At 38.5% G+C, this 25,015-nt stretch overlaps 1 protein-coding gene across 3 annotated transcripts in view; it reads right to left on the minus strand.

The window, feature by feature from the left end:
• Mmp2 (Matrix metalloproteinase 2) overlaps window positions 1-25,015 on the minus strand; it is a 187,833-nt gene that overhangs the window by 5,350 nt on the left and 157,468 nt on the right. For all 3 annotated transcript variants that reach the window (XM_076426243.1, XM_076426242.1, XM_076426244.1), the window contains 3 exons: window positions 22,229-22,375; window positions 18,851-18,993; window positions 5,560-5,718 (listed from right to left, as the gene is read on the minus strand). In XM_076426243.1, coding sequence (XP_076282358.1) covers window positions 5,560-5,718; window positions 18,851-18,993; window positions 22,229-22,375 — 449 coding nt within the window. The remainder of the gene's footprint in view (window positions 1-5,559; window positions 5,719-18,850; window positions 18,994-22,228; window positions 22,376-25,015) is intronic.

Consider the following 25,015-nt stretch of genomic DNA (forward strand, 5'->3'; position numbering starts at 1 on the left):
GTTACTGGGCGGATATCGTTATTTGAAATTAAAATTTTTTAGTTCTTTATGAAAGAAGAGCGTGCTTCATTGAACTGAAAGCGTTTCACATTTGCGAGATAACGCTCTAAAAATTCGCCACGTAATTTATTCAAAGCAGGTTATTTCGAATTGGGTCGACCAATCAAATTTCTACAGTCACCAGTTACTGTTTTATTTATATTTACCATTACTGTTTTTTATTTAAAATCTTATGAGATTATTTAAAATCTATATGCCAAATCAACGTTTGTTTGGTTACACTAGTAATTAAACACCAACGTCTTATTACGACAGCAATGGTGTTTTAAAATTATTTAAATGGAAATATCTCCTGAACTACTAACTTGTCCAGCTGCATCGATTGATGTATTAAAAAAATACCTCATTCCATTAAAAAAAAAAAGAAATAAAGGTGACCTTCATATCTCTAAAAAAATTACATAAAAACAAAAATTTTTTTGCATCGTATGAGCCCCATTTTAGCATTCAGCTTTGTCCTTCAGACATTTGACGTATCTTTGAAAACAACAAAGATATCTGAGGTGGCAACGTTAGGTGACTCACCCACAGGGTGATAAAACATAAGGGTGGTCCACGCAACTTGCACACCTATAATAACTTCCAAAGTATGCGTTGCACGAAAAAGTTTTGTATACAGAAGTTGCATAGTCTGAAGGGGTACATTATGTAGTGTATTTATTTTTTTTACAGGTGGAAGCGTTTTACAGATTTGAAGGTCGACTTTGTTTTTTTAAATGGAACACTATATTTTTTGCAGCAAAATATGGAAGAATGTCGAATTCTGAGTAAAAAAGTATTGACCTTCATCAGCCCTAAACCTAATAATTAACGAGTAAAATTTTCAGGAAATAAAGTGAAATTACTCGTTGATTATTAGGATTAGGGCTAATAATGGTCAATACGTTTTTATTCAGAATTCGACATTCTTCCATATTTTGCTATAAAAAATATAGTGTTCCATTTAAAAAAAACAAAGTCGTCCTTCAAATCTGTAAAACGCTTCCACCTGTAAAAAAGATAAATACACTACATAATGTACCCCTTCAGACCATGCAACTTCTGTATACAAAACTTTTTCGTGCAACGCATACTTTGGAAGTTACTATAGGTGTGCAAGTTGAGTGGACCACCCTGTACATATATGAAATTTTGTGTGCGTACAACAGTGGCTTATCATTTTGTCCACCACAGTGTATATGACGCGCGAAGAAGAGATCAAGTCAGTAGGATTCATAAAATATGAACGGCATCTGGAAGGTATCAGTGGAGATGAAATTTCGCAGATACCGAGCTAAGCGCAGTAGCGTCAGATAAGGTCGGAAGGTTGGCAAGCTGCAAAAAGAAAATCGGAAAATGTTCACCAGGGAACAGAAATTCTTGTTTCCGTGGGGGAGGTTTCGTGTATCAGGTATCGAGAAGAAACACAATGCACCAAGGAAATAAAGGAGAAGTGTTTCATGACATTGTCATAATCGAAAGGAAAATATAAGGGTACATATTCACCCGGAAACAAATATTTTTGTGCAAACTAAACAGACAGACAGACAAGAAAGCGAGCAAATAAAAACGTAGTAAAAAATTGTGTCCCGTCTCTACGATAAATGCAAACGAATTCCCCCGACGCTTTTGCGTTTATAGAGGATTTACTGTATTTCTATTTGTATGTACGATTAATTTAGAAAACAAGTAAAGCGATTTGTATTGCTTTTTGTTTCCCAGTTAAAACATTTCGTACATTCGAAAATTGTTCTTATTCTTCGACTATACTGAAAGAAAATGCAGTTCGTTTAATTTCCATGCTCCGTTGAGAGCTTGCTTTATAAAGTTCGAATCGCATTCCAGTTATTTCATGTCAGCTCGATTGTTTTAATCTGCATTTATACGTTACGGAAAATATATGCAAATATTACGTCGAGGGCAATATTTGAGGATTTGTCACGGGAGAAATTTTTGCTGCAGGGTATGACATGATTGCCGCGTATTTTTCAGTTAGAAGCGAACGTTTACATAATATCATTGTTCGCAATATTCAACTGGGACGGCCACACGCAAACACAAAACTGTGTAACGAAGTTAAATGGCAACGAGCCGAGCGGTAGCTTAATAGTAAACAAATATGAGCTTTTCAACTTTGACTGTACGTTTCAATTACGAGATTTGCACAAAGGGATATAACTCTGATTATTAAGTGAATAAACGGCGACCGTGCCAATCCATGGATTTACATTGTGCACGTGAAACCATTTTAACTTCTTTCAAGTAAATAATCACCGTAATTAAAGCCACATTAAAATCAATAGTACTTTTTACCTTTTTTACTTTTTACTAGTCGATGACTGCGAACCCGAAAAATTGCTACTAGTTTACATGATCATAACTAGACTGCGTACATACAAAGTTCCTTTCTAAATAACTAGAATCTTACTAGATTTTGGGTCGAAACATGGGTTTGCGCCCAGAAGTTGTTTGACCTTATTTGAGCAAATTTTGGGCTGGGTGAGGGCTCATTCGAAAGAGGAAGGTTCACCGCATGGTGCTCTGGTCATCTCATCAGTCAAAAAAGGCTTTTGGAGACAGAAAAATACATTGAAGTCTGCGGGATTTTTTCTCGATTTTTTCCCTACTTTGGACACTCATATTATTAGATATAAACATGATCTCGTTAACCTCATGACCAGAGCACCATGCGGTGAACCCTCCTCTTTCGAATGAGCCCTCACCCAGCCCAAAATTTGCTCGTATAAGGACATTTCGACCCATTTTTCTAGTGAGATTCTAGTTATTTTCTAGTTACGATCCGAGCCTATACTAGCCCCTTAAATCGTTAAAATCCTTCATGAATAGGCCCCTTAAGCCTAGTGTTAAAGTTATTGTTACGAATCGGACGTGTTTCACGTGCAACGATCGCGCGGCACTCGACGTGTCAATAATGCGGATGAAAGGGGAAATGGGAAATGAAAGCGAGTAAAGAAAAAGCCGACGGAGAACGATGAGCAAAAGGAGAAAATCACGTGGACGAATATAATCGAGATGCTCGGGGGTGGGGCGAAGGGGATGAAAGGAAAACAAAGTAGGATGTGGGCGAGAGGGAGGGAGGACGCCCGAGCAAAATGAGTCGAGGGCAAAGAGAAAGCGAGGAGATAGAGGCAATGGTAGGGGAGAAAGGAGTTGGCGGAACGTGGAACACGCGCGCGTGCGATTCTTTGGGATCTGCGAAGCTTTTTCGGAACGCTAAATCATTCGAATATACGGTCGACATCATGCTGGAAGCGAAGGGAAGGGCGGGTCTCCCGTTCCTGTATATTTTATTCACGTTTCATTTCGCCCCGTTGTTATACTAACCGCGGGGACGTCTTCCTGCGCCGCGCCGTGCCGCAGCCCACCGTCTGCGATTATCCTACGAAATTGTTTTTTCCGATTTATCGTGAAATTCGTCGGCCAGTCATATATTTTTCAAACTTCAATTACCCGCTGCCCGCGTTCGTGCTGTCAAGATTTGCGTGCAAAGCGGCGACCCGCCCGCGTTCCTACCTCCACCGGTCTACGCGAAACCACCGGGAAAACCAATCGTTTCGCCGCGCGCCGACACGATCTTACTAATTCAATCGCACCGGCAACTTTATATGGGCTCTCCTCAAAGGAATGCCGTCACATGCCTGTATACAGCGTGTCCCAAAATTCGTGAACTTCCCGAAAGGGGATGGTTCCTGAGACCATTTCAAGCGACATTTTCCTTTGCAAAAATGTTATCCGCGGCTTTGTTTCGGACTTATTAACGAAAAACAGGGACCAATCAGAGCGCGACCGAGATACAAGACATCTAGACAACTTGCGTCTAGGTCGCGCTCTGATTGGTCCCTGTTTTTTTGTTAATAACTCCTACGCAAAGCCGCGGATAACATTTTTGCAAAGGAAAATGTCGCTCGAAATGGTCTCAGGAACTACCCCCTTTCGGGAAGTTTACGAATTTTGGGACACCCTGTATACCGTGTTTTCGAAATCGCGATGCATGTGTCTCGGTGGCGATTCTACTCTCTCCCCGACGGAAAATCATTCGATCAAGAATATGATTGTTGAACGAATTATTTGTGTGAACGTTAAATACGAAAAAATTGTATTGGATGTATGTAGACATATAGAATAAAATACAGTAAATCCTCTATAAACTTAAAAGCCTCGTAGAGGTTCTTTTGCATTTTTCGTAGACGGGACACTATTTTTTTGAGCTTCGAAGGCGAAGGTGAAGAAGGACAGCGCGTGTAAAGAGAGACCGCGAGCGGGCGACTCTCTGCGACTCTTCCTTTCCCATACGCTGTCCTTCCTTGCGCCCGAAACGTTCGTCGTCAATTAAACCACTAAATACAGTTGAAATTATATCGTGTTTGGTCTTATTTTAATCAGAAAAATGCCACAAATACATCGGCGGAAGTTTCATAAAAAAATAAGTAATTGTTTCGTAAGCGAATTGTCGCCGGGCTTAATCAAGTTTAGTGTGACTTGATCATCCCAAGGATAGCCGTTCTATCCTTGAAAAAGGACCGGATTGAATGGGTGCCAAAAATATGAGCGAATCCTTCGTTTGAAGGGCAGATCCGTTAATGTGTACAAAAGTCGGCGTGAAAATGCACGCGCGAGCGATTCCGTTCAAAACTGACCAGTCTTTGAGACGGACTATTGGTCGAAAAAAGCGTTAGAACGTGACGTCGATCGATTTGGTGTTCTAAATTGTGTTCGACTGGCTAAAGGTGCCCTGTCGACTTTGTTTTTATTGTCGCAGGGCATCGATTTGGATGATCGATCGATCATGCTTCGTTATTGGTCGCTCGCCGTCACGATTACGTAACAGTTGAGCGACGCATGCGTGACTTGGTAGCGCGTCGCGATTGGCCGACTCGTACCAAGCAGCACACGCGCCCGTGTATTTTGATTCCGCGAAACAGTAATAATAAAGAAGATTTTATATTGGTGTGTTACATTGTGCGAACGCACGGGCCTTTGAACTGTGTCGACGACTGCGACTTTCCGCGTCGCATTAGTAGTAGTTCACACCGATATACCCGAGCCGAGATCACATTACTATACTGGAGGGGATATTGTTTTGCGTTTATCGTGTTAACGGCCTTTTTGCCTTTACAGAGGATTGCCTATAGACAAGTACTATAGGATGCAATAAAAAAACAATTTTCTAGAGATGCAGAATCGCACGCTATAGCGGTCGCGACATTTTGAAACAGCCGGTACAAAGATTGGACGAAACTGTTCCACAAAACTTGTTCATTCGAATATTCTGCCCGACGCGACGATAAGAATTTAGCGTCCAAAAAATGATGATTCTTAGTTTTAATACCGTGCGCTAAGGCGACTGTGAAATGTCCCCTAGATTGTCTGCAAGAGGGTAGAGAAGACACGACGCGGGAGGGTGGCATGAATTATCTCTCGTGTCAGTACGCGCGAACGCTTGGGGTGTCGTTGATAACTACTTTCGAACATAATCATCAGACATGTAAAGAGACTCACCGTACATTTGCTGAATCCCGTGTCTGTCGTCCTCCGGCAGCTCGTAATTAGAGGTCAATCCTTGGTACCACGGGTACATGAGTGCTCCAGGAACCGAGCTGTGCGCCAGGCCGAGAGAGTGGCCAAATTCATGCGCGGCCACCGCGAAAAGGCTGGTCCCTGAAAGCAAAAAAGAAACGTTCGAGATCAGGCGTCTTAGCCTTTTTCCTTCTCTACCTCCCTCCCCGACCGTATTCATTCTTGGCCTCCCACTCGCGTTTTCATTCGCGCGATCCGCCTCTCCTTCCGGGATTCTTTTTTCAAGAATGAAAGGAGTTTCAGTAAATACGCCGGACCAGACTGAGGATCTTCCTCGGCCTGAAAAGGGGGAATAGAAGGCGCGAAAGGAAGGACGACGTCGAGACCCCTTCAGAACCCCCTGGCTGCTCGAGAGTTGGCGCTCGAGTCACCACTTTTACGGTACATTGAATGCCTCGCGGTTTTTCTACGAATTATTAATGAATTTACCGAGAGACACAGTCGCAACAGCGCAATATGCCAACGTATTCTCTGTGCAAGGGACGCTAACGAAGGAACAACTGCTGATTTTAATCATCCCTTCATAGGAACTGGTTTTTAAAACAGTCTTCGACACATTTTTATTCTTGTTACGAGCCGAGGGCTGGCGGATAAGACGTGGCCGAGGTTTGTTCGTGTTGTTATGCGGTATCATCCTTCCCGATAAGATTCCACACTAACATTATCTTCGCCCTTTTGCCCAAAGCTGACTCAAATGTTTGGCTGGACTAAGAACGGCAGAGTTACATGCAGTGTCGCCAGAAAGTGACCGAACCGTCACTCGAGGGGAATACAAGGTACCCCCTCTCTGATGACCAGAGTAATATGTGACACGTTGCGCGTGCGCGATGGAGACGCAACAACGACTGACATTTCGCAGGTTTTAGGTTATTGCCGCGTATCGTATCGTACCTATTATGTACATATGAATCATATGGGTCGTTCTAAATAGAGACTGTAAACATTCTTTATTATAAATAAAATTAATTGTAACATGTGGAAGTTTCAGTCGTGAAGCGAAGTATGAATGCTTACTAATTACTATATGTACAATTGAAAAAAATCTTGAAATCTGCATGTATGTAGTGCTGAGTTACATTTCAGTAAAATCAATAAATCATAATATATTTTAACACTGTTAACCCTCATACGCTCCTCAAAAATAGTTGCATAAAAGAGACTGGGATAATAAATTCACTCATTTTTCTTCTACACGATAAATTGGCAAATTATGTTTTATTTGTAACGTTACATTTTAAAGAAATACAACTCACAACATAGACATAAAGGGATCAATAATTACATAGTATGGGAAATAATGTAAATGGGTGAATTTTACGCGGCAATAACCTAAAACCTGCGAAATGTCATGTCATTGTTGCGTCCCCATCGCGCACGCGCAACGTGTCTTCCATTCGCCCCACTAAATCCCCGTCGCGCACGCGCAACGTGTCACATATTACTCTGGTCATCAGAGGGGGTACATCATTTCACCGTTGATTCTCCGAATTTGTCGATATTTAGGGTAAAGGTACCAGTTGTCTCTATGTTTACGATATTACCGTGTGCCTGTGCTGCCATCTAGCGGGTCGCGATCGTCACTATAAACCAATATGGCGGCGCCCTTCCCCGTCAAAAACACTGCGGATTGCTGAACTTTAAGCAAGCATAGCTCCTGAACCGTTGATCCTACAGGATCGAAACTTCGACCTGCAGCCGCCCCGGGTACAAATCTACTGGATTACATATCAAATACATCATAATTTATAGGAGAGAGGCACAAATTTTGAGTCCGTTAAAGTAAAAGTTTGCCCACAAACTGCGGCAACAATTTTGCTGCAAGTTTATTTGACAAATGTCCACCGTCCGGCAGTGATGCCAGAATCATGGGTCGTGGGTTTTTTCCCCTCCGCTCGCTCAGCCGACTCGACCCCCCACTCTAACGCACCGTCGTCGCCAGGTTGCTTCTACTGCGCACGCGCTACACGAACGTATCTCTACTCTGTCCGTGTGAGTGCCTGTTCGATTGCACGCGCGCTACACACACCAGCGTACCTCTACTCTGTCCGTGTGCGCTGCTTGTGCGCTTGCGCCAGCCACAATCTATTTTTAGCATTCTCCATCCACATCCACGCCTGCTTGACGGAAACGAAACTGAATCTGAAATTCGGCCGTCGAGCCGTCGAGCGTATCAATCGCAATCTGGAGCTAGCCTTCGAGTCCCCGCGTGCAGCGAGTTTTATTTTTATTTTTCATTACTTTTTTAATTACATTTTTTAACCTTCCAAAAAATTTAAATATATATTATATGTATATTCGTAAGTTTGAACCCTTTATCTCAACCAGGAGGGTAGTGAAAGGGTAAAAACTAATTATTGGTTTTTCCCACATTTTCCCTATTTAATGGTATACTTAAAAATTCTAGAAAAATTCTACAAAATTGTAGATATTATTCCCTATGATTGTGAATTTTTTCAGATTTTTTGCAAATAGTAAGTATGAAAAATCGTATAGCCGGATATAAGATGGTCAAAAGAGCTCATCCAAATTAATTTTTAATCACACGTTCAATAAAAATCACATGTTCAATAAAAAATTACGAAAAAATTCATGAACATTCTGCCTAATAGCATACACGCGATTGAGACCAATTTCAAACTTTTTGGTTGTAAATAGCCAATGGGTATAGCCGGATAAGATAGTCAAAAATGCCCTTGAACCGAATTTTATCGACGATGTGCCATTCGATAGAACACAAAGAAAAAACATACTGTGCAAAATTTCAACCCTGTATTTCGATCGGGAGGGTAGTTATGGGGTAAAATCGAAAAATCAGTTTTGGGCCTATTTTCCCTAGTTAATGACGTTTAGAAATTCTGAAAAACATCTGACACATGTCAAGAGAACCCAAATACATACTTTGCAATTAGTTTCAGATTTTTAAAAGGGAAATCCTGCTTGTAAAAAATCAAAAACCTCATAAAAATCGAAAAAATGCAGATTTCACATGGAAGTTCTAGAGTGTCCACATTTATATTTTTACAGTAGCAGTATATTGTTATAAGTATTGTTCATGAATTTTTTCAGATTTTTCGGTTTGGTGCGCCGTTGTTAAAAAAAATAAAAACCGATTTTTTCGACGTTTTTTCCGCGAAGAACTAAGCTAACCTTAAAATTGTTACGTTCTATTTATTCTGTAAGTCTATCAGGCTCTGATAAACCTTGAGCATTCTACAGAAGTAATTAAAAAATGAAATCAACTTAATTAATATTTCTACAGTATAGACATTACATCTAGAAATATAAATCACGTTTCCAACAATTCAGTTGGCTCAGTGCGTTAGGCGTTCGATTGTGGACCGGCCTATGCTAGGTTCGCGCCCGTCGTAGATGTATTTTTTTTTATTTCATCTCAATTCTCTTCTTTTTTTATATCTAACTTCACACTAGTCAAGGATATTTTTGTAGAATTCTTTTAAAAGCAATATTAAGAAATTTAAAAAGTATTTTAAGGTAAAATACACCAAATATAGTAGTTGTGTCTAACAGAGTCGTAAGGCGAGTAAAGAAAAGAAAAGGTAAACGTATAAAGGTGAACAAAGGTAAAAGTTAATGAAACATCAAAAGTTTGTCATTCTAAATATGCTTTTATAGATCCGTTAGTTTATTGACAAGTATCGGAACATCTGCTTTCACTGTGAAATATTTCATTAGCAACCCTGAGTGGTACATACACAACAATTGCTGTTCCGCATAAGAGACGAAGTACCAAATTGAATGCCTCAAAAGAAGTAAATAACAATAGAACCATTTCTACAACTTGAATTTCTTTCTTTTCTCTATAACAAAGTATTTAAAACTCGAAGGCACATAAATGGAATTACTGCTGAAAATGTCGAGTACTGCCAGAAGTTCCTCCAATTTTCAACATAAATAAATCTTTCAATTCATCGATAAAATAAAATATGCTTTACAGAAAACACGATAAAATGAAACTGAGATAATTACGATCCGCACAAGCTATGTATGTATTATAATTTTTTTGCGAATTTCACCTTAAAATATTTTTTTTGAATATGTAGATATTGCTTCTAAAAGAAATCTACAAACACACCATTGATTATTATATAGTCAGACATAAAAAAAAAGAATTAATCAAGTAAAAAAAATGTATACCTATGCCGGGAGCGAACCTAGTATAAGCAGTCAACAGTCGAACGCCTAACGCGCTTTTTTTTTTAAACATGTTTATTGAATATATTAGTACAATCAGAGTTAACAGGAGTCAACAAAAATAATAAAAATCTCCACACAGTATTGCTATGTTAAGCTGATTGTTCGCTCGCGTGCGAATCTCGGTGCTTCACAAATCTTTGGACGGTGGAAGAATAAATAGGAACTGGGTAACGGTTGGATTACTTGTAAGCTGAGGCGCCTTAAGGGATAATGGAAGGGAGAATGGGGAAAAAGTTTTATTAAAAAAAAACCCCTTAACAGTCTTTGGTATAGGATGTTTGCTTAAGTACTACTTAGGGACTAACTTATTACTAACAACGATATATACATATTGTATACATATAATATTAGGTAGCTATCGTGCCACGGTACAATATGATGATGTTGAGTTTTACATGTAGATCTCTCAAGTCATTTAAGTGGCCCTAGTGTGATGTTGGGCACTATAATTTTCCGCTCGAGTAGCTCTCGCATGTGAGTGTCATTTGGTGAGAGCCACCAGCATTTTTTTTTTATCTAGTCGATGAAAATCTTGATGATCTTTCCTAGGTATGAACGCCTAACGCACTGAGCCAACTGAATTGTTGGAAACGTGATTTATATTTCTAGATGTAATGTCTATACTGTAGAAATATTAATTAAGTTGATTTCATTTTTTAATTACTTCTGTAGAATGCTCAAGGTTTATCAGAGCCGGATAGACTTACAGAATAAATAGAACGTAACAATTTTAAGGTTAGCTTAGTTCTTCGCGGAAAAAACGTCGAAAAAATCGGTTTTTATTTTTTTTAACAACAGCGCACCAAACCGAAAAATCTGAAAAATTCATGAACAATACTTATAACAATATACTGCTACTGTAAAAATATAAATGTGGACACTCTAGAACTTCCATGTGAAATCTGCATTTTTTCAATTTTTTTGAGGTTTTTGATTTTTTTACAAGCAGGATATTTCCCTTTTAAAAATCTGAAACTAATTGCAAAGTATGTATTTGGGTTCTCTTGACATGTGTCAGATGTTTTTCAGAATTTCTAAACGTCATTAACTAGGGAAAATAGGCCAAAAACTGATTTTTCGATTTTACCCCATAACTACCCTCCCGATCGAGATACAGATGTTTTTTCCTGGTGTTATATCGAATGGGACATCGTCGATAAAATTCGGTTCAAGGGCATTTTTGACTATCTTATCCGGCTATACCCATATTGGCTATTTACAACCAAAAAGTTTGAAATTGGTCTCAATCGCGTGTATGCTATTAGGCAGAATGTTCATGAATTTTTTCGTAATTTTTTATTGAACATGGTGTGATTAAAAATTAATTTGGATGAGCACTTTTGACCATCTTATATCCGGCTATACGATTTTTCATACTTACTATTTGTAAAAAATCTGAAAAAATTCACAATCATAAGGAATAATATCAACAATTTTGTAGAATTTTTCTAGAATTTTTAAGTATACCATTAAATAGGGAAAATGTGGGAAAAACCAATAATTAGTTTTTACCCTTTCACTACCCTCCTGGTTGAGATAAAGGGTTCAAACTTACGAATATATATATAATATATATTTAAATTTTTTGGAAGGTTAAAAAATATAATTAAAAAAGTAATGAAAAATAAAAATAAAACTCGCTGCACGCGGGGACTCGAAGGCTAGCTCCAGATTGCGATTGATACGCTCGACGCGACGGCTCGACGGCCGAATTTCAGAATCAGTTTCGTTTCCGTCAAGCAGGCGTGGATGTGGATGGAGAGTGCTAAAAATAGATTGTGGCTGGCGCAAGCGCACAAGCAGTGCACACGGACAGAGTAGAGGTACGCTGGTGTGTGTAGCGCGCGTGCAATCGAACAGGCACTCACACGGACAGAGTAGAGATACGTTCGTGTAGCGCGTGCGCAGTAGGAGCAACCTGGCGACGACGGTGCGTCAGAGTGGGGGGTCGAGCCGGCTGAGCGAGCGGAGGGGAAAAAACCCACGACCCATGATTCTGGCATCACTGCCGTCCGGCGATCCAGTGGCGAAGATTCACTTTTTGTACACCCTGTACGTTGCCATCGCGATATGTTTGCAAGAACATCGTCAGACATCAATCGTTGTCGAAGCATTCGTACGGAGGCCTACCGTGGGGCATCGTCATCGACGGGATCTTCCGGGGAAGTTTCCTCGTTACGAACTTTCGCCGCGCCACGATACTTTGAAATTTCAACGTTAACAGCAGCCGGCTGCAATATACCGGAGTCAAGGGCTCTTAATCAAAAGCCCCGCTCGAGGACGAGCACGAAAATAAGTGGAACGAATTACGGTTGTCCTCGAATGACACTTCAGATTGCCGCGACTCGATATCTACGGAAGTTCTTTAAGAACTTACAAGACGCCCGATACTTTTCACGGAGTTGAAGAGTCTTGTGTCTCGCGATTAGTTCAGTGGTTTCTCGCTGATAGCGAGCAAGTAACTCTGTAAACGTTTCTGACAACGTTTCGCGTCTTCTGCCATCTAAGCAAAAAAGATTCACTGTATATCGAGACAGTACTGTACCTCCTAGTGACATTGTACAGTTATCATGATTTCCCGCTGAAGAAAGCGATATGAGAATTGTACAGTGACTCCCATTAATATTCGGACGCTCTAAAAAACGCGACAATCTTTTTACTATTGGACTATACGATTCAAACCTTTTTCGAAAGCTAGAGCACTTAGTTCACTGCAGAATGTGAAAAGAAATTTTGTTCGAAAATTGCAATTGGTCGGAATTGCAGAGAAAATACTAAAAGATCCATTTCACAACTTTTTTATGTGGGCCTATATTGAAAATTTAAAAAATACGTTTTGTAGATCTGTTTCAATTAAACATATCCTGAAAGCAATGAGCTACAAGCGTTTAAAGATGGTAAAAATTGCAGATTCTCACGATTTTCAACCTATAACACAGCAGTAAATCTAAGAATTCTTACATCTTTCAATCACTGTCATTTTCCCCGCATCAACCGACTTCGATGAAACTTTCACAATGCATATAACCCACACAGATGTACAAAACATATTTTTCAAAACTTCAATATAGGCCCGCATAAAAAAGTTGTAAAATGCTACATTTAGTATTTCCATTACAATTCCGGTCAAATGCAATTTTTGAAAAAATTTCTTTTCACATCCTGTAGTAAACTAATTGCTCTAGCGTTCCAAAAAAAGTTCAAATCGCATAGTCCAATATTTGAAAAGTTACGGTGTTTTTAAGAGTGTCCGAATATTAGTGCGGGTCATTGTATACATATATATAATGAGAAAAACATTTGGGTTTGGTTATTCTACAAGTCTAGCGTATAAAAAATTTTCTAATTAATTTTTATTATTTCGCAAGCTGAAATACTTTGACGGGCGGCCTTGTAAAAAATTCAACTGTTGACCCATTTTTAAAGCAATTCTACTTCTAATTGGACTTGCTCTGACCCCATCGTTTTTAATTCATTTTAGCAGATTCGCTTCTTTTCAAGGAACATTTTTGAGAATAAAAATCTTTTCGTATTCTTTTGTATTTTATCTTATATCAATGGCAGAAATTAATAGACATTGCACATAATTTTTATTATTTTCTAGATTCATAGTATAATAGTTTGTTTTAAATGATAATGAAAACCAAGCATGATTCTGTTAGGATGAAGAGTATGTTTCTACGAAAATTATTTTATTAATTTTAATATCGTGGCAGACAAATTTTGTTTTCTTTTTTGTTATATTTTTAATAGATCGATGATTTAGAGACACTACATACACAAAGCGATAAAATTGTTACGTTTTCTTTGTAAATTTAAGCGAACAACAAAATTATAATGGCACAGAATTATTGTCGGAAGAATCGTTTAACAAATGTTCATGTAAAAGTGGAATTTGGATTATATTGGCGCTGGCAATGGATCTTCAAAAGCGTTGTTTACGTCATATTGTCAAGATATTTCATAAAATACCAGAGCCATAACTTTGGAAGATATTTTCACCCCGTAAACGTGGAAACAGGCAGCTATAAAAAAAAATACGTGTCCAGTATCTTTCGATATTTTACTTGTGTATCCGCGTTTCATTGCTGTTGGCAACTTTCAGTTGGATGGCGAGCGTTGTGCAAATCTTAATTCACAAGGTTTACATTTACATTTTTGTAGACCGAAGGCAATATACATATTTTGTTAGTCTGAAACGAGCAACTGTGTTCAAAGTTTGTGGTTTCCATAAACCATACTTTATGTGAATGTATTGCATTTTCTCAGAAATATATTCATATTTTTCTTAGAATCATCAAATGTTTTATCTACAGCACTCACAGTGAATTGATATTTTTCATCCTTTTTGTATTCAGACATAGCATACATAAATTTTTAAATGTTTTCGGCGCAACGGTTCGATCGTTTATTACGAATTATAATAATAAATTGAAAAAGATCCAAACTGGGATCGAAACGTTGATTTTGTTTGACAATTAGCAAAGTTGCTTTATAATTCGTAATAAACGATCGAACCGTTGCGCTGAAAAACATTTAAAAATTTATTATCAGCAAATACGATCGATAGAAGAAACACATTTATATAGCATACATAATTTGAACAGTCTTGAGTTGTTGATAATAAAAATAAATGACAAAGATGAAGAGTAGTTTAGTAATAAATACACTGCGAATTTTTGTGAAAATTAAAAATCATCTGTATCAATCCTACGAAACTGGAGCAAAAATTTTAATTCTTCCTTTAATAATTTCCACAAGATGAAAATAATACATCGATCTCCATAAAAAAGTCTGCGGATCTTTGTGCAAAATAAAAAATGTTTGCATTGATTGCAAGACACAGGAATGAAATCAAAATTTCTTTCTTCTTTTAATTATCCTTTAAGCTGGAACGAATACGTTGATGTCTTTAAATTTTCTTAATATGTCCGCTGCTTTAAATTGTGCTTACCCATTTTCGTCATAAACGTATAAAATCAGCAGTCTGTTAATTACATTTGAAGCAACAACAATTAGTCGGAAGATTAATCGCGTTCGAATAAAACTCGAAATAGATTTGTCGGCGATACGTCCGCGCGGGACATTTGATATTGCATGTCAGAATTCAAGATGAATCTCCTGTGTCAGCGCGCCTGGAAAATGCTAATGTTCCAATGGAGTTGCAAATTGTGGTATTCCGGTTTCTCATCGTTTGCAAACGTCCCGCGGATTCTGATGGGATATGATATTAGCAATTCATAACGCTGACATCAATGGTGCACAGAATTTTTCATACATGCAACCGTTCCGAATATTTTCGGCTGCGAAACGCACTGCTGCGGAAACTGTTTTACGATATTGTATTATGTTGCCATCCGTGGAAATCGTAAAAAAGTGGCGTTTTTTATTTTAATATTATTTATAATAGAAACAACCGTTATAGGGGAACATGATTCGACTTGAACAAACATTATGGAAAGTAACGAATTGCTAATCGACATCCTTCTAAAATTAAAATAAAAATTGGTAGGTTTATTATGATTTATATAAACTGAAATTGAGATGTGAAATGGTTCTAGCTTAACTCAATGATCTACAATATTATAACTAGACAGCGGATTTCTTTATGCAAAATGAAAATTTTCTACCTAAATTGCAACAAATTGAGGTGACCGAGATTTTTCTTCGTTAATATTGTCACGTCCAGTGGTTCAGCCAATATTAATAATTGATAATATAACAGTAAAATAATATAACAGTATTCCTAAATATGTACTACAATCTTAACACATATTTGCTCACATGACTAAATGAGTAATATTATTCGAATTGGTAATTTATATGTATTGTAAAAATAAATAACAGCAGTTCCTTCAAACTGAAATGTATTAAAATAATCCATTTGACATTAACGAAAGATGAAATCATATAGTTCATTACAAAGGTATCGCGAGGATTAGGCTGAAGAAATAACGTGATTAAAGCCAGTTGTCCGTTAGGATCCATACCGAGTATTATTCCTAGAAGTTTCGTTAGTTTCGATACAGTTTCTGAACAATTCCAATTGCCTTTGTTAATAATTCCGGCTTAGCTTTCGCTCTTCGCTCGCGTTCCATAGCTTCCCATTAGCATAAGCATAATTACACCGTGATCGTCATCGTCCCCCCGGACTCTCCGCCAATTAATAGTCATCGCTCGCATATTCAAATTACTAATTCAAACGATCGCGCGGTTAATCAAGCCGGGGATTTTGTTAATCTACCAAAGGCTTTTATTCACAAACTCGACTGTTATTAACACAAACAGGGGCTACAGGTTTCAAATTATTAACATCGAAAATTATTCATTGATATTTACTTTTTGTACGTTTCACAATAATTTCACAATAGTTTACGCTGTATCTACTACTAGTTAATACTTATCGATGCATTGTATCAATATTTACTGATATTTACATTTCATACTTTTATTCTCTTATACATTAGTGTTCGTTAATGTTTCATACTACTATAGTTGATTCCTAAATATAACCTGTCTTTTAATCCCTCCTTTAATTTTCTTGTAATTTTTTCGTCTGACTCTGCAATGAACAATCTTTACTGCTTGAATGTATAGGCTATAACAAATACTCTTTGTGGTAGACGTTAAAGAACGATGATGAAGTCATTCTTATCATTACATTTATTTCAATTTACTTTTCCTTCACAAGGTATCGTCGAAGGTTATAATTAGACGGCAGATCTTACGCATTTATGACAGAAATGAGCAGGTGTAATTTCAGATGTTAATGAAATTGAAAAAAAACAAACGAACTGCCTCCAAGAGAAAGAAACGCTCTTTCTGTTGCTTTTTTGCAGAAGATTCTACGATAATTTTTTCGCTTTCAGGAGCCAGTTAAAGTTAAAAAGCCAACGTTTACTTTAATGTTGAATAACTCGAATAAAAAAAATCTCCCCGGGGTATTGTAAGGCTAGCCGTGGCAGTCATTTGAATGATGTTTGTCTTCCATTCCTAAATGGAAAGGTTCAATCTTTTTAATAAACTCATAACTTTGAGAAAATATTCATTAGTTTTTTTTTTTATAGCCGATTCAGATTCCAAAACTTAAATGGCCCACCCTTTATTTAGCAATTCTTCGGGTTTCGATATCACTCATTCACTGATTCGGACAATCGAAAGTTCGGATAATCGAGGTTCGGATAATTGACGCTCTGCTGTGTTTTATTTCGCAAGGTTCACGGTTTTCGCGAAACTTGTTCCTGGCGTTGAGATCCGTCTTAGAGGCTGCCATTACGAGTTGTAATGCTGCGAGGATCCGAAACGTTTTGTATCGGACGACGGCAACGATACAGCAACATGGCGGAACGGAGAAACGCTTTTATCGTTATCCCCTTATTCGTTCTCGGTCACGGGGTGACCGAATTGGAGAATCGCCAAGGAACTGGGTGGACCCGATATCGCCCAGACGAAAATTCCTCGGTTCAGGAATCTTTCTCTCTCCATCCCCGAAATCCCTTGTAAACTTTCTTTCTCGCTGCGCTTTTCTCTCGGCGACCGCGGAAATCCCGGAAATTTGAATTTCAGGATAGAAAACAGCCAACCCCCGGGATAAATGCAACCTCCCGGTCCCCCGAAGACCATGTGGAACTTTTCCCCTGAATATTCCGACGAATACCGTGTCGTTACACTCGAATTTAATTGCTGACGCTGGTCCGCTAATCTCGACAGATATTCCCGCATTCAAATCCCCGAATCATACTTTTCAATTAATTTTTCTCTTCCGGCTCGAATCCCTGTGCGCGCGTGCGGCCAACAGGAATTTTCACGGAATTTTCACGTCGCGTTTCAAAGCCCCGCCGTTCACTTCCCGAGCTAAGGGAAAGTTTACGCGATAATTGAATTTACCATTAAACTTTTCATACAGAATTCTGCGGCACGCGGGCACACTGTGTCAGATTTAAAACTGTTGTGATGTCGATTCCGGTTCTCGAAACAGTTATGAAGAGCCGAAATGATGTTATAAATGACTGTTACAAGAATATCGGTTACGGTTCTGGAGAACCGATGTTATTTCGGTTCTGTAACTATTATTTTTCGGTTCTGTCATTCTGTATTCTGTATTATGTTCGGCCTTATACATATGTTATGTATATTTATTATTTAAGTAGTTAGTTTTTGTTATTTATAATTTAATTTATGATTTATTGAGCTTTGAATGAGAGGTAAATAACATTTTTCCTTCACGAAACAGTGAAAAATATCATATTGGGTTGGCGAGAAAGTATTTTCGGTGTTTTAAGGTGAAATACAGCCCAATTTTTTTATTCAAGCAATGATCTTTCATGAATATTTCTATTTGTTGCCAAAAAGAACAAATAAGAAAATATTTTATTGATGAAAGTTCATCGCTTGAATATAGAAATTCGGTTTTATATATTTCACCTTAAAATACCGAAATTACTTTCTTGCTAACCCAATACATCAATTTTTAAGGAGTCGTTGTAAAAGGAAGGCTTCAGTCTTAAAAACCATGGTAATTTCATTTACCACAAAAATTTGTCAAATTTTTTGGACACATTTGTATATGCAACATTTTTTAGGGAAAAAGTGGTTCTCAGTATAGTTTCCCACCTGTTTCATCATGTAAAAATATCGTAGAGGAAAATGAACACTGCTTTGCCAAAACAAAGGACTCAAGCTTTAAAACGAGTTCGAGCTTATGGTTGTACCATTTGTTTGTACAAAATATGATCACAATTGAATCATCGACAAATTTCGAGAACTGGAAATGTAGTGTTCAAGTACTATTTGCGTGTTAATGGTATTAATTGATTTTAAATAATAAATTAAAATATTCAAAGTCACAGTTCGAATAGCGTCCTTGTTAGAAATAAATATCCTGTCAGCCATCGATCGATTCCTTCGGGTTCGATGAGCCACGTTCTTTCTCTCTGGCGCTCTCACGGCGAAGTAAAACTTCAGGAAGGAAAATATGATTCGTCGAATTGTTCCTTACCTTCTTCGTTGCTGTCGTCTTGCAGCAGCCATATTTCTTCCTCATCGAAATGAACGTCTCCGCCGCGATCTCTGCCGGGGAAGAAAGCGTGCGCCAGGATCTGGCCCTTGCCATCGAAAGGATATCCATCACCGTGATAACCACTGAAACAGAACAAACCCGAAATGAGTGGCCCAATTAAAAGTTTCACCGACGAACCGTGTAATACATTCGACGAGTTCTCCAAGTACCGGCGGCAATGTTTCTTTAAAACATACATATATTCGTTCGGTGCAAAAACAATTGCAGTTTTTATTTAAAAAAGAAAAACGACACGTATAATAGAAAAAGGAAAGTTAACAGTTTCGGAGATACTCGAGTGGGTCGTTTCAAATAGGACACCCTGTACAGGGAAAAGGCTCGAAAATTACTTTGGACGCGGACGTCTCAAAACGTAATCCGCAACAGTTTTTTCTGTCGAAGAGAAACCTGGAAACACTGCATGAAACCTGACTAAAAGTTGAATTTAGAATATCTTATTTCGTCTGAGGGAAACGTTTCCGCATAACTTGCTTCACGTTTTACTCGAAACTGTGCTTTTAATCGCATCACCACGAAGCCTTTGACACTACTCGTCCGCTTTCCGTCAAATTTTGTGGACATACTCTACAAAATTTCCTTTTGATGCTTTCTCTCTATTCGTAGTGTGTACTTTTTTGGGGGGAAAATCAACAATTCACACCTTCTCATCTACATAAATATTTTGACAATTAGTAGTTCTGTTGTGATTTAATTAATACACGTTCTAATTTGATGCACATTAAACCGGCAGTACGACAGATTTTAAGGCAACACCGGCGAACATAACTGCGCTATATCGCAGGTTGTATAACAGCCTCGTATGCGTTATGATTGTCGTCCAAACAGTCACATCAGACGTGTACCATCAGTGGTTCGATAAATCGTGACGGTTCGTTGCGACTATTAGTCATCGATAACTGTTCGGAACCCGTGGGCAATGTGCACGAATGCGAACTGTAAAATTGTTTATTTTCTATACAGCTAAATTGTGAATTATCAATCTGAAATTTTCTGTCAGACCTTTTGCAATTGATGATCAACGAATTTCTAACAAATCGTCCAAGACAGCAATTTCGATCATAATTTCGATCAAATAATTCCAATTATCGATCGTAAAGGTTGACTATCAAATTTATAGATGCTTTCGACGCTACCGTTCCGATCAATTACTCTAATAAATATAATATAATATAATTATATTAAAGCCGAAAGCATCTATAAATTTGATAATGTCGATCACTCGATATCTCAAAAACCAAGAGAGAGTCCCTATTACAAAGAGTTGTGCTAATTCATTCAAGGAGTTGTTAAAAGAAGAGGAAGAGCCTCTTTGCACTCGCGATTTCCGGTATCCGCACACCCCTAATTAATGTCTATTATTGACAGACGAATTTACGGAATCGCTTGTGCTTATTTCAAAACGATCCCGGACGGACAAACGAAACTTCACGGATTTATGAGGTATTTAGCGGAGTCCGGATCAGCAGATACCAACGAATTTATGAATCCGACGATGGTCCAGCAACTATAAGAAAAATTTCGAGTGGCTCGAGAGGAGCTGAACGGCGAAATCCACGCGAGAACGCCCGAGCACAATGAAAACGGGAACAACGAAAAGCAGACAAAGAGGGAATCAATAGCTCGATTTACGAAGCACCTTGTTGCCGGGAAATTTATCGTAACGACGCAGCTGGAAATGAGAGTACGATTAAAACGGAGGTCTATTTAATATCTGCCGTTTTGCGCGAATTATTCGGCAGTCGTGAATAGTTCTGTAACGCTAGCGTCATTTCGGGCTGACTGTTTCGCAGCTGCGAATACTTCCGGCGAAGAGGACTGAACGCATCGAGGTCTATTTAAAATAGTTTCTACTCGTTTCACGGACAAATGCTGGCTGAACAAAAGATGAGTTTTATCATTATTTTATTTGACCCTCATACGCTTCTGAAAAATTGTTACATAAAACGGCTTAGGATAATGTTTCCCCCATTTTTGCTATGAAATTTCAATCAAGAAAATGGACCCGTTTGACCTATAAGTCCATTTATATTTAAATTGAGGTATTTAAGAGTTTGCGTTCTTTAATAAAATTAAAAATATACTGCTTAAGTATCCAATGAGCTAAATTTACAATTCCTATTAAAATAATAGCAATTATTAAGTGAATAATACGTGAATAATTTTTTATTGAAAAGGCAAGAGAAGTTTCTTTTTATGTTTCTATTGCATCGAACTAGGTATCTAAAGTTCTCCATTAAAGGTAATTTAAAGCAATATAAAAAATGTAGAATCACATGTGAAGAACACAGTCCTTTGGTGATCGAGATAGAAGAAAAATAGCCTTATTTTTACCTTTCATGAAGAATGTTTTTTTGAATTCTGAGATGATAAAAGTATGGGAATGATTTGAGAATTTAGTCATCATGGGAATACATTCTCATTGAACTTTGTACAAATCGATTCAGGGTAAAATATATATTTTTACGTATTTCAATTCTATTGGGAAAAAATACTAGGGTAGATTTACCCTATTTCGACAATTTCCTTCACTTGTTATTCCGCGTGGTTGGTCGATTCGGCAAACAAACGGCTGATATACATTCAGTAAGAAGCATAACTGATTCCACATACTCTAAATCAGAATAACTTTTATATATGAATGGACCAAACGACTTTTTCTCTGTAATGCTAGAAGAATTAGTTTAGTAAACGACGTCTAATAAATAAGTTGAAAAAATGCATTTGGTCGGGGGGAATTGTGAAAAACAATACTAAAAATTGATTTCTAAATGCATTTTTTCAACTTATTTATTAGACATCATTTACTAAACTAATTCTTCTAGCCTGACAGAGAAATTGAAGTCGTTTGGTCCATTCATATAAAAAGTTATTCTGATTTAAAGTGTGTGGAATCGGTTGTGCTGCTTACTGTACATCGAGACATCGTTGTAGCAGTGTGGCCAGATTCATGTTGAAACCAACATCTTTTCCCCCTCCAGGCTCTCCACCTTATGCCCTTCCACTATCCTATTCCACCGTTCAGTCCCTACCGCGCACGCGCAACGTGTCTTCCATTCGCCTCACTCTGCCTCACTCTATTTTCGTCGCGCAACGTGTCACATATTACTCTGGTCATCAGAGAGGGGGTACTTGTATTCCCCCCGATTCCTTTTCGATTACCCCTGTCTGGACACACTGCGTTGTAGGATCAGAAAGAGGAACAACACCACGACTCGTTCGAATAGCGTGAGTCAGTTTCCGCGCATGGGGAACATTTACGCGGAACGAGACACGGCTGAGTAGACAAATGAAACTCACCGATGGAAGTACACCAGGATGTCCGCCCGGTCGCTGTTAACTTCCTGGAAGGTGAGCCTCGAGTTCCGTGCCCAGAGACCGAGGGCTTTGCTCAGTTCGAGACGGACGCCGCCGGTGTCGAGGCCACTCGGTTGTTCGGTCCTCAAGCTGCGACAAAAAGAAGTAGAGATCATTAGGAACCCGCCGAAAATCGATTCACCAGCTTTAGGGCGACGGCTTTTGCTCGCTTATCGGCTCTCCTCGAGATGCTCCCGGTCCGATAACCACCACCGGAGCAAACCTGGAGAAACTTTTCCGGCGGGAGAGACGCTCAACGGAAGACGATTCAATCGTTCGGCGATTGGGGATGGGGGGTCCTGGGAAATTAGGTAAATTATTCACCCTGCGGGGTGGGAAGGTAATAAGAGAAACTTCGTTGTGAACACCGGAAATTCTCCAGAATTACTCGAGTTATGTTCCCCGGATAAATACGGGAGAAAAGAATGCAATATGTTTTCCGGTTCGGCATACGCGAGGGAACTCGATATTTCGTTGAATTACCGGGTTCGAGGAAATTTCGAGGAATTATTCCAGATATAGGGTTGCCAGTCTCAGGGCCGAGTAGATAAATTTCAATTCCGCGAAAGATTTCGAGGCATTATTACCCGGGAAAATGGGACAAGGGAAACCGGAGCAGTGGGAATCCACGGTGAAAAATTTATTGGTCTGTTATTTCGCGGAGGAGTATATTCTCAAAAAGAATTTGTGTATGTAGTGAATCCTTATATCAATATAATCATTATTCAATATTTCGTATTCAATATTCTCTTTCTCTCACTAGAATTCATAGTTTCAGCTTCTATGTAGCCAGTCTGCAGCAATTTTGCTATTTGCCAACAAGAACATATACAATCTCATGTCAAATAAGAATTATCCAGGTACATACTCGGATGTTGACACAACCCTTTGCGGTCGTATGTCTGCTCTAAGTCACCACAGCAAAGAACCATACTGATCTTATATTACAGGCTATTGCAGGCGATTTTCGTGATGGAGCATCTACAAAATCAGGAAGACCATCGTCCTCAGATAAAGAGGAAAGGCTTAATGGTATTCGTAATACCGGTATTAAAGTCCCTGCTTTAAACAAATATTGTGATGTTATTATAAGTGATATTGAATTGTTCTTTGCAGCAAAAGATTCTGTAGACTTTCCCAAACACAGTGATATCCAATATTAATACATTAATATTAATATTAATACACTTTTTTAAACATTTCTTTATACATAGCAAGTATGTTTTTCAAAAGATTTTAATATAATCAGTTCTTTACCTTGTTAAATATCCATTATATTCATTTAATATATATTTTCAGACGCAATTCTCTTGAAAATGATTCAAACCCGGATCGAAACGTTGAGAGGTTAATTTTTGCAAATTTGCTTCGTCTGTATTACTGATCGAAACCGTGTATTACGATCGGGAAACAACGAAATAATTAATACATTATGATTGGAAAGCGTTGTCGACCAAAGCTATTGTCGGTCAAATCTGGAGTCGGTGAATTGTTGTCGGTGAAAACCGTGTCGGTGATTTCCATGGGACCCGTTCCTCAAAAACTGTGCGTACAGGAGAAAAATTAAGGACAGATTCGGAATCAGCGCAAGAAACTCTGTAAGAAGGACCCAACAGTAATTAGGGAACATAAAGAAAGTTGAAATTTGTTGGACAGTGTTATTGCCCTACTTTGGCCCTATGCCTTATTGTCTATGCGTAATCGATGTTAATCTATCCTAACATTCCTAACGACTTACATCTAATATTGCCTCCCCTTCTAAAGATGCAGTGTGTTTCATTCATAAATTCCTATACAATCTTCGAGAGATTAAAGCTTCATTTTATCGAAAAGTTCACCTATCTAAACACAGTGCTAGGCGCAGTTCACACTGCGCCCCATTGTCTCCGGTCGCATCGTCGAGCTGCATACATACACAAGCTGCACAGTTCTCTACGTGCATATCTGCATCGCCCGCGGGCCTCCCCGTCAGCTTTTTAACCTTTCGGCTTAGTCCCGGTGCACGAAAAGAGCGGAACGACCTTTCGAAATTCTCCGTTGTGCCGCTATGCGGCCCTGTTCAGGCCAGAACAACGAATAAAGCCTGTTTGCTACGACGAATGCAAGCTCTTTCGCTTCTCTCTCTCTCTCTCTCTCTCTCTCTCTGTCCCTCGCAGCCCTTCGGGTTGTTCGTCTTAATTATGCTTCGATGACCTTCGCCTGTTTTAATTGCCAATTATAGGACGCGCTTCGCGGCCTCCTGCTACGACAGTGTGCAGGTGATCAATTTTTTAAATGCAAAGTGTACGCTGTTGCGTTAACGCCCGCGCAGCCGTTCGTTGCGTTCGTATCACGTGAATTAAATTGCACTGATGTTGACATGCGGGCGCAGAGAAATATTTCCATTTCAACTTCGGATCTAGCGCGTGCATGTAATTTGTTTAGTTTTTTAACGGAAAACCTCGTTAACCCCGTCACACCGTGCTATCTTTTTCTCGGCTGCAATGACTGCAACTTCTTTATCCGTAATCGTTTCACAAACCAGAAAAGAAAACTTTTATCTTTTGTTCTGTGTTTCACTGTTTTCGTTAGAAATTAATAGAATTTTATTTGAAGAAGTACAACACTCGTACTTGATAGATTCTGTTTGAAATGCTCATGGCAGGTGGTTAAAAACGATCGACTGTTTCTCATTTAAATGATCATTCAATATTATTTCATGAGAATGACAGAATATTTATTTAAATAACA

This window comes from Lasioglossum baleicum, chromosome 6 (genome assembly GCF_051020765.1).
Source record: "Lasioglossum baleicum chromosome 6, iyLasBale1, whole genome shotgun sequence".
Lineage (NCBI taxonomy): Eukaryota > Metazoa > Arthropoda > Insecta > Hymenoptera > Halictidae > Lasioglossum > Lasioglossum baleicum.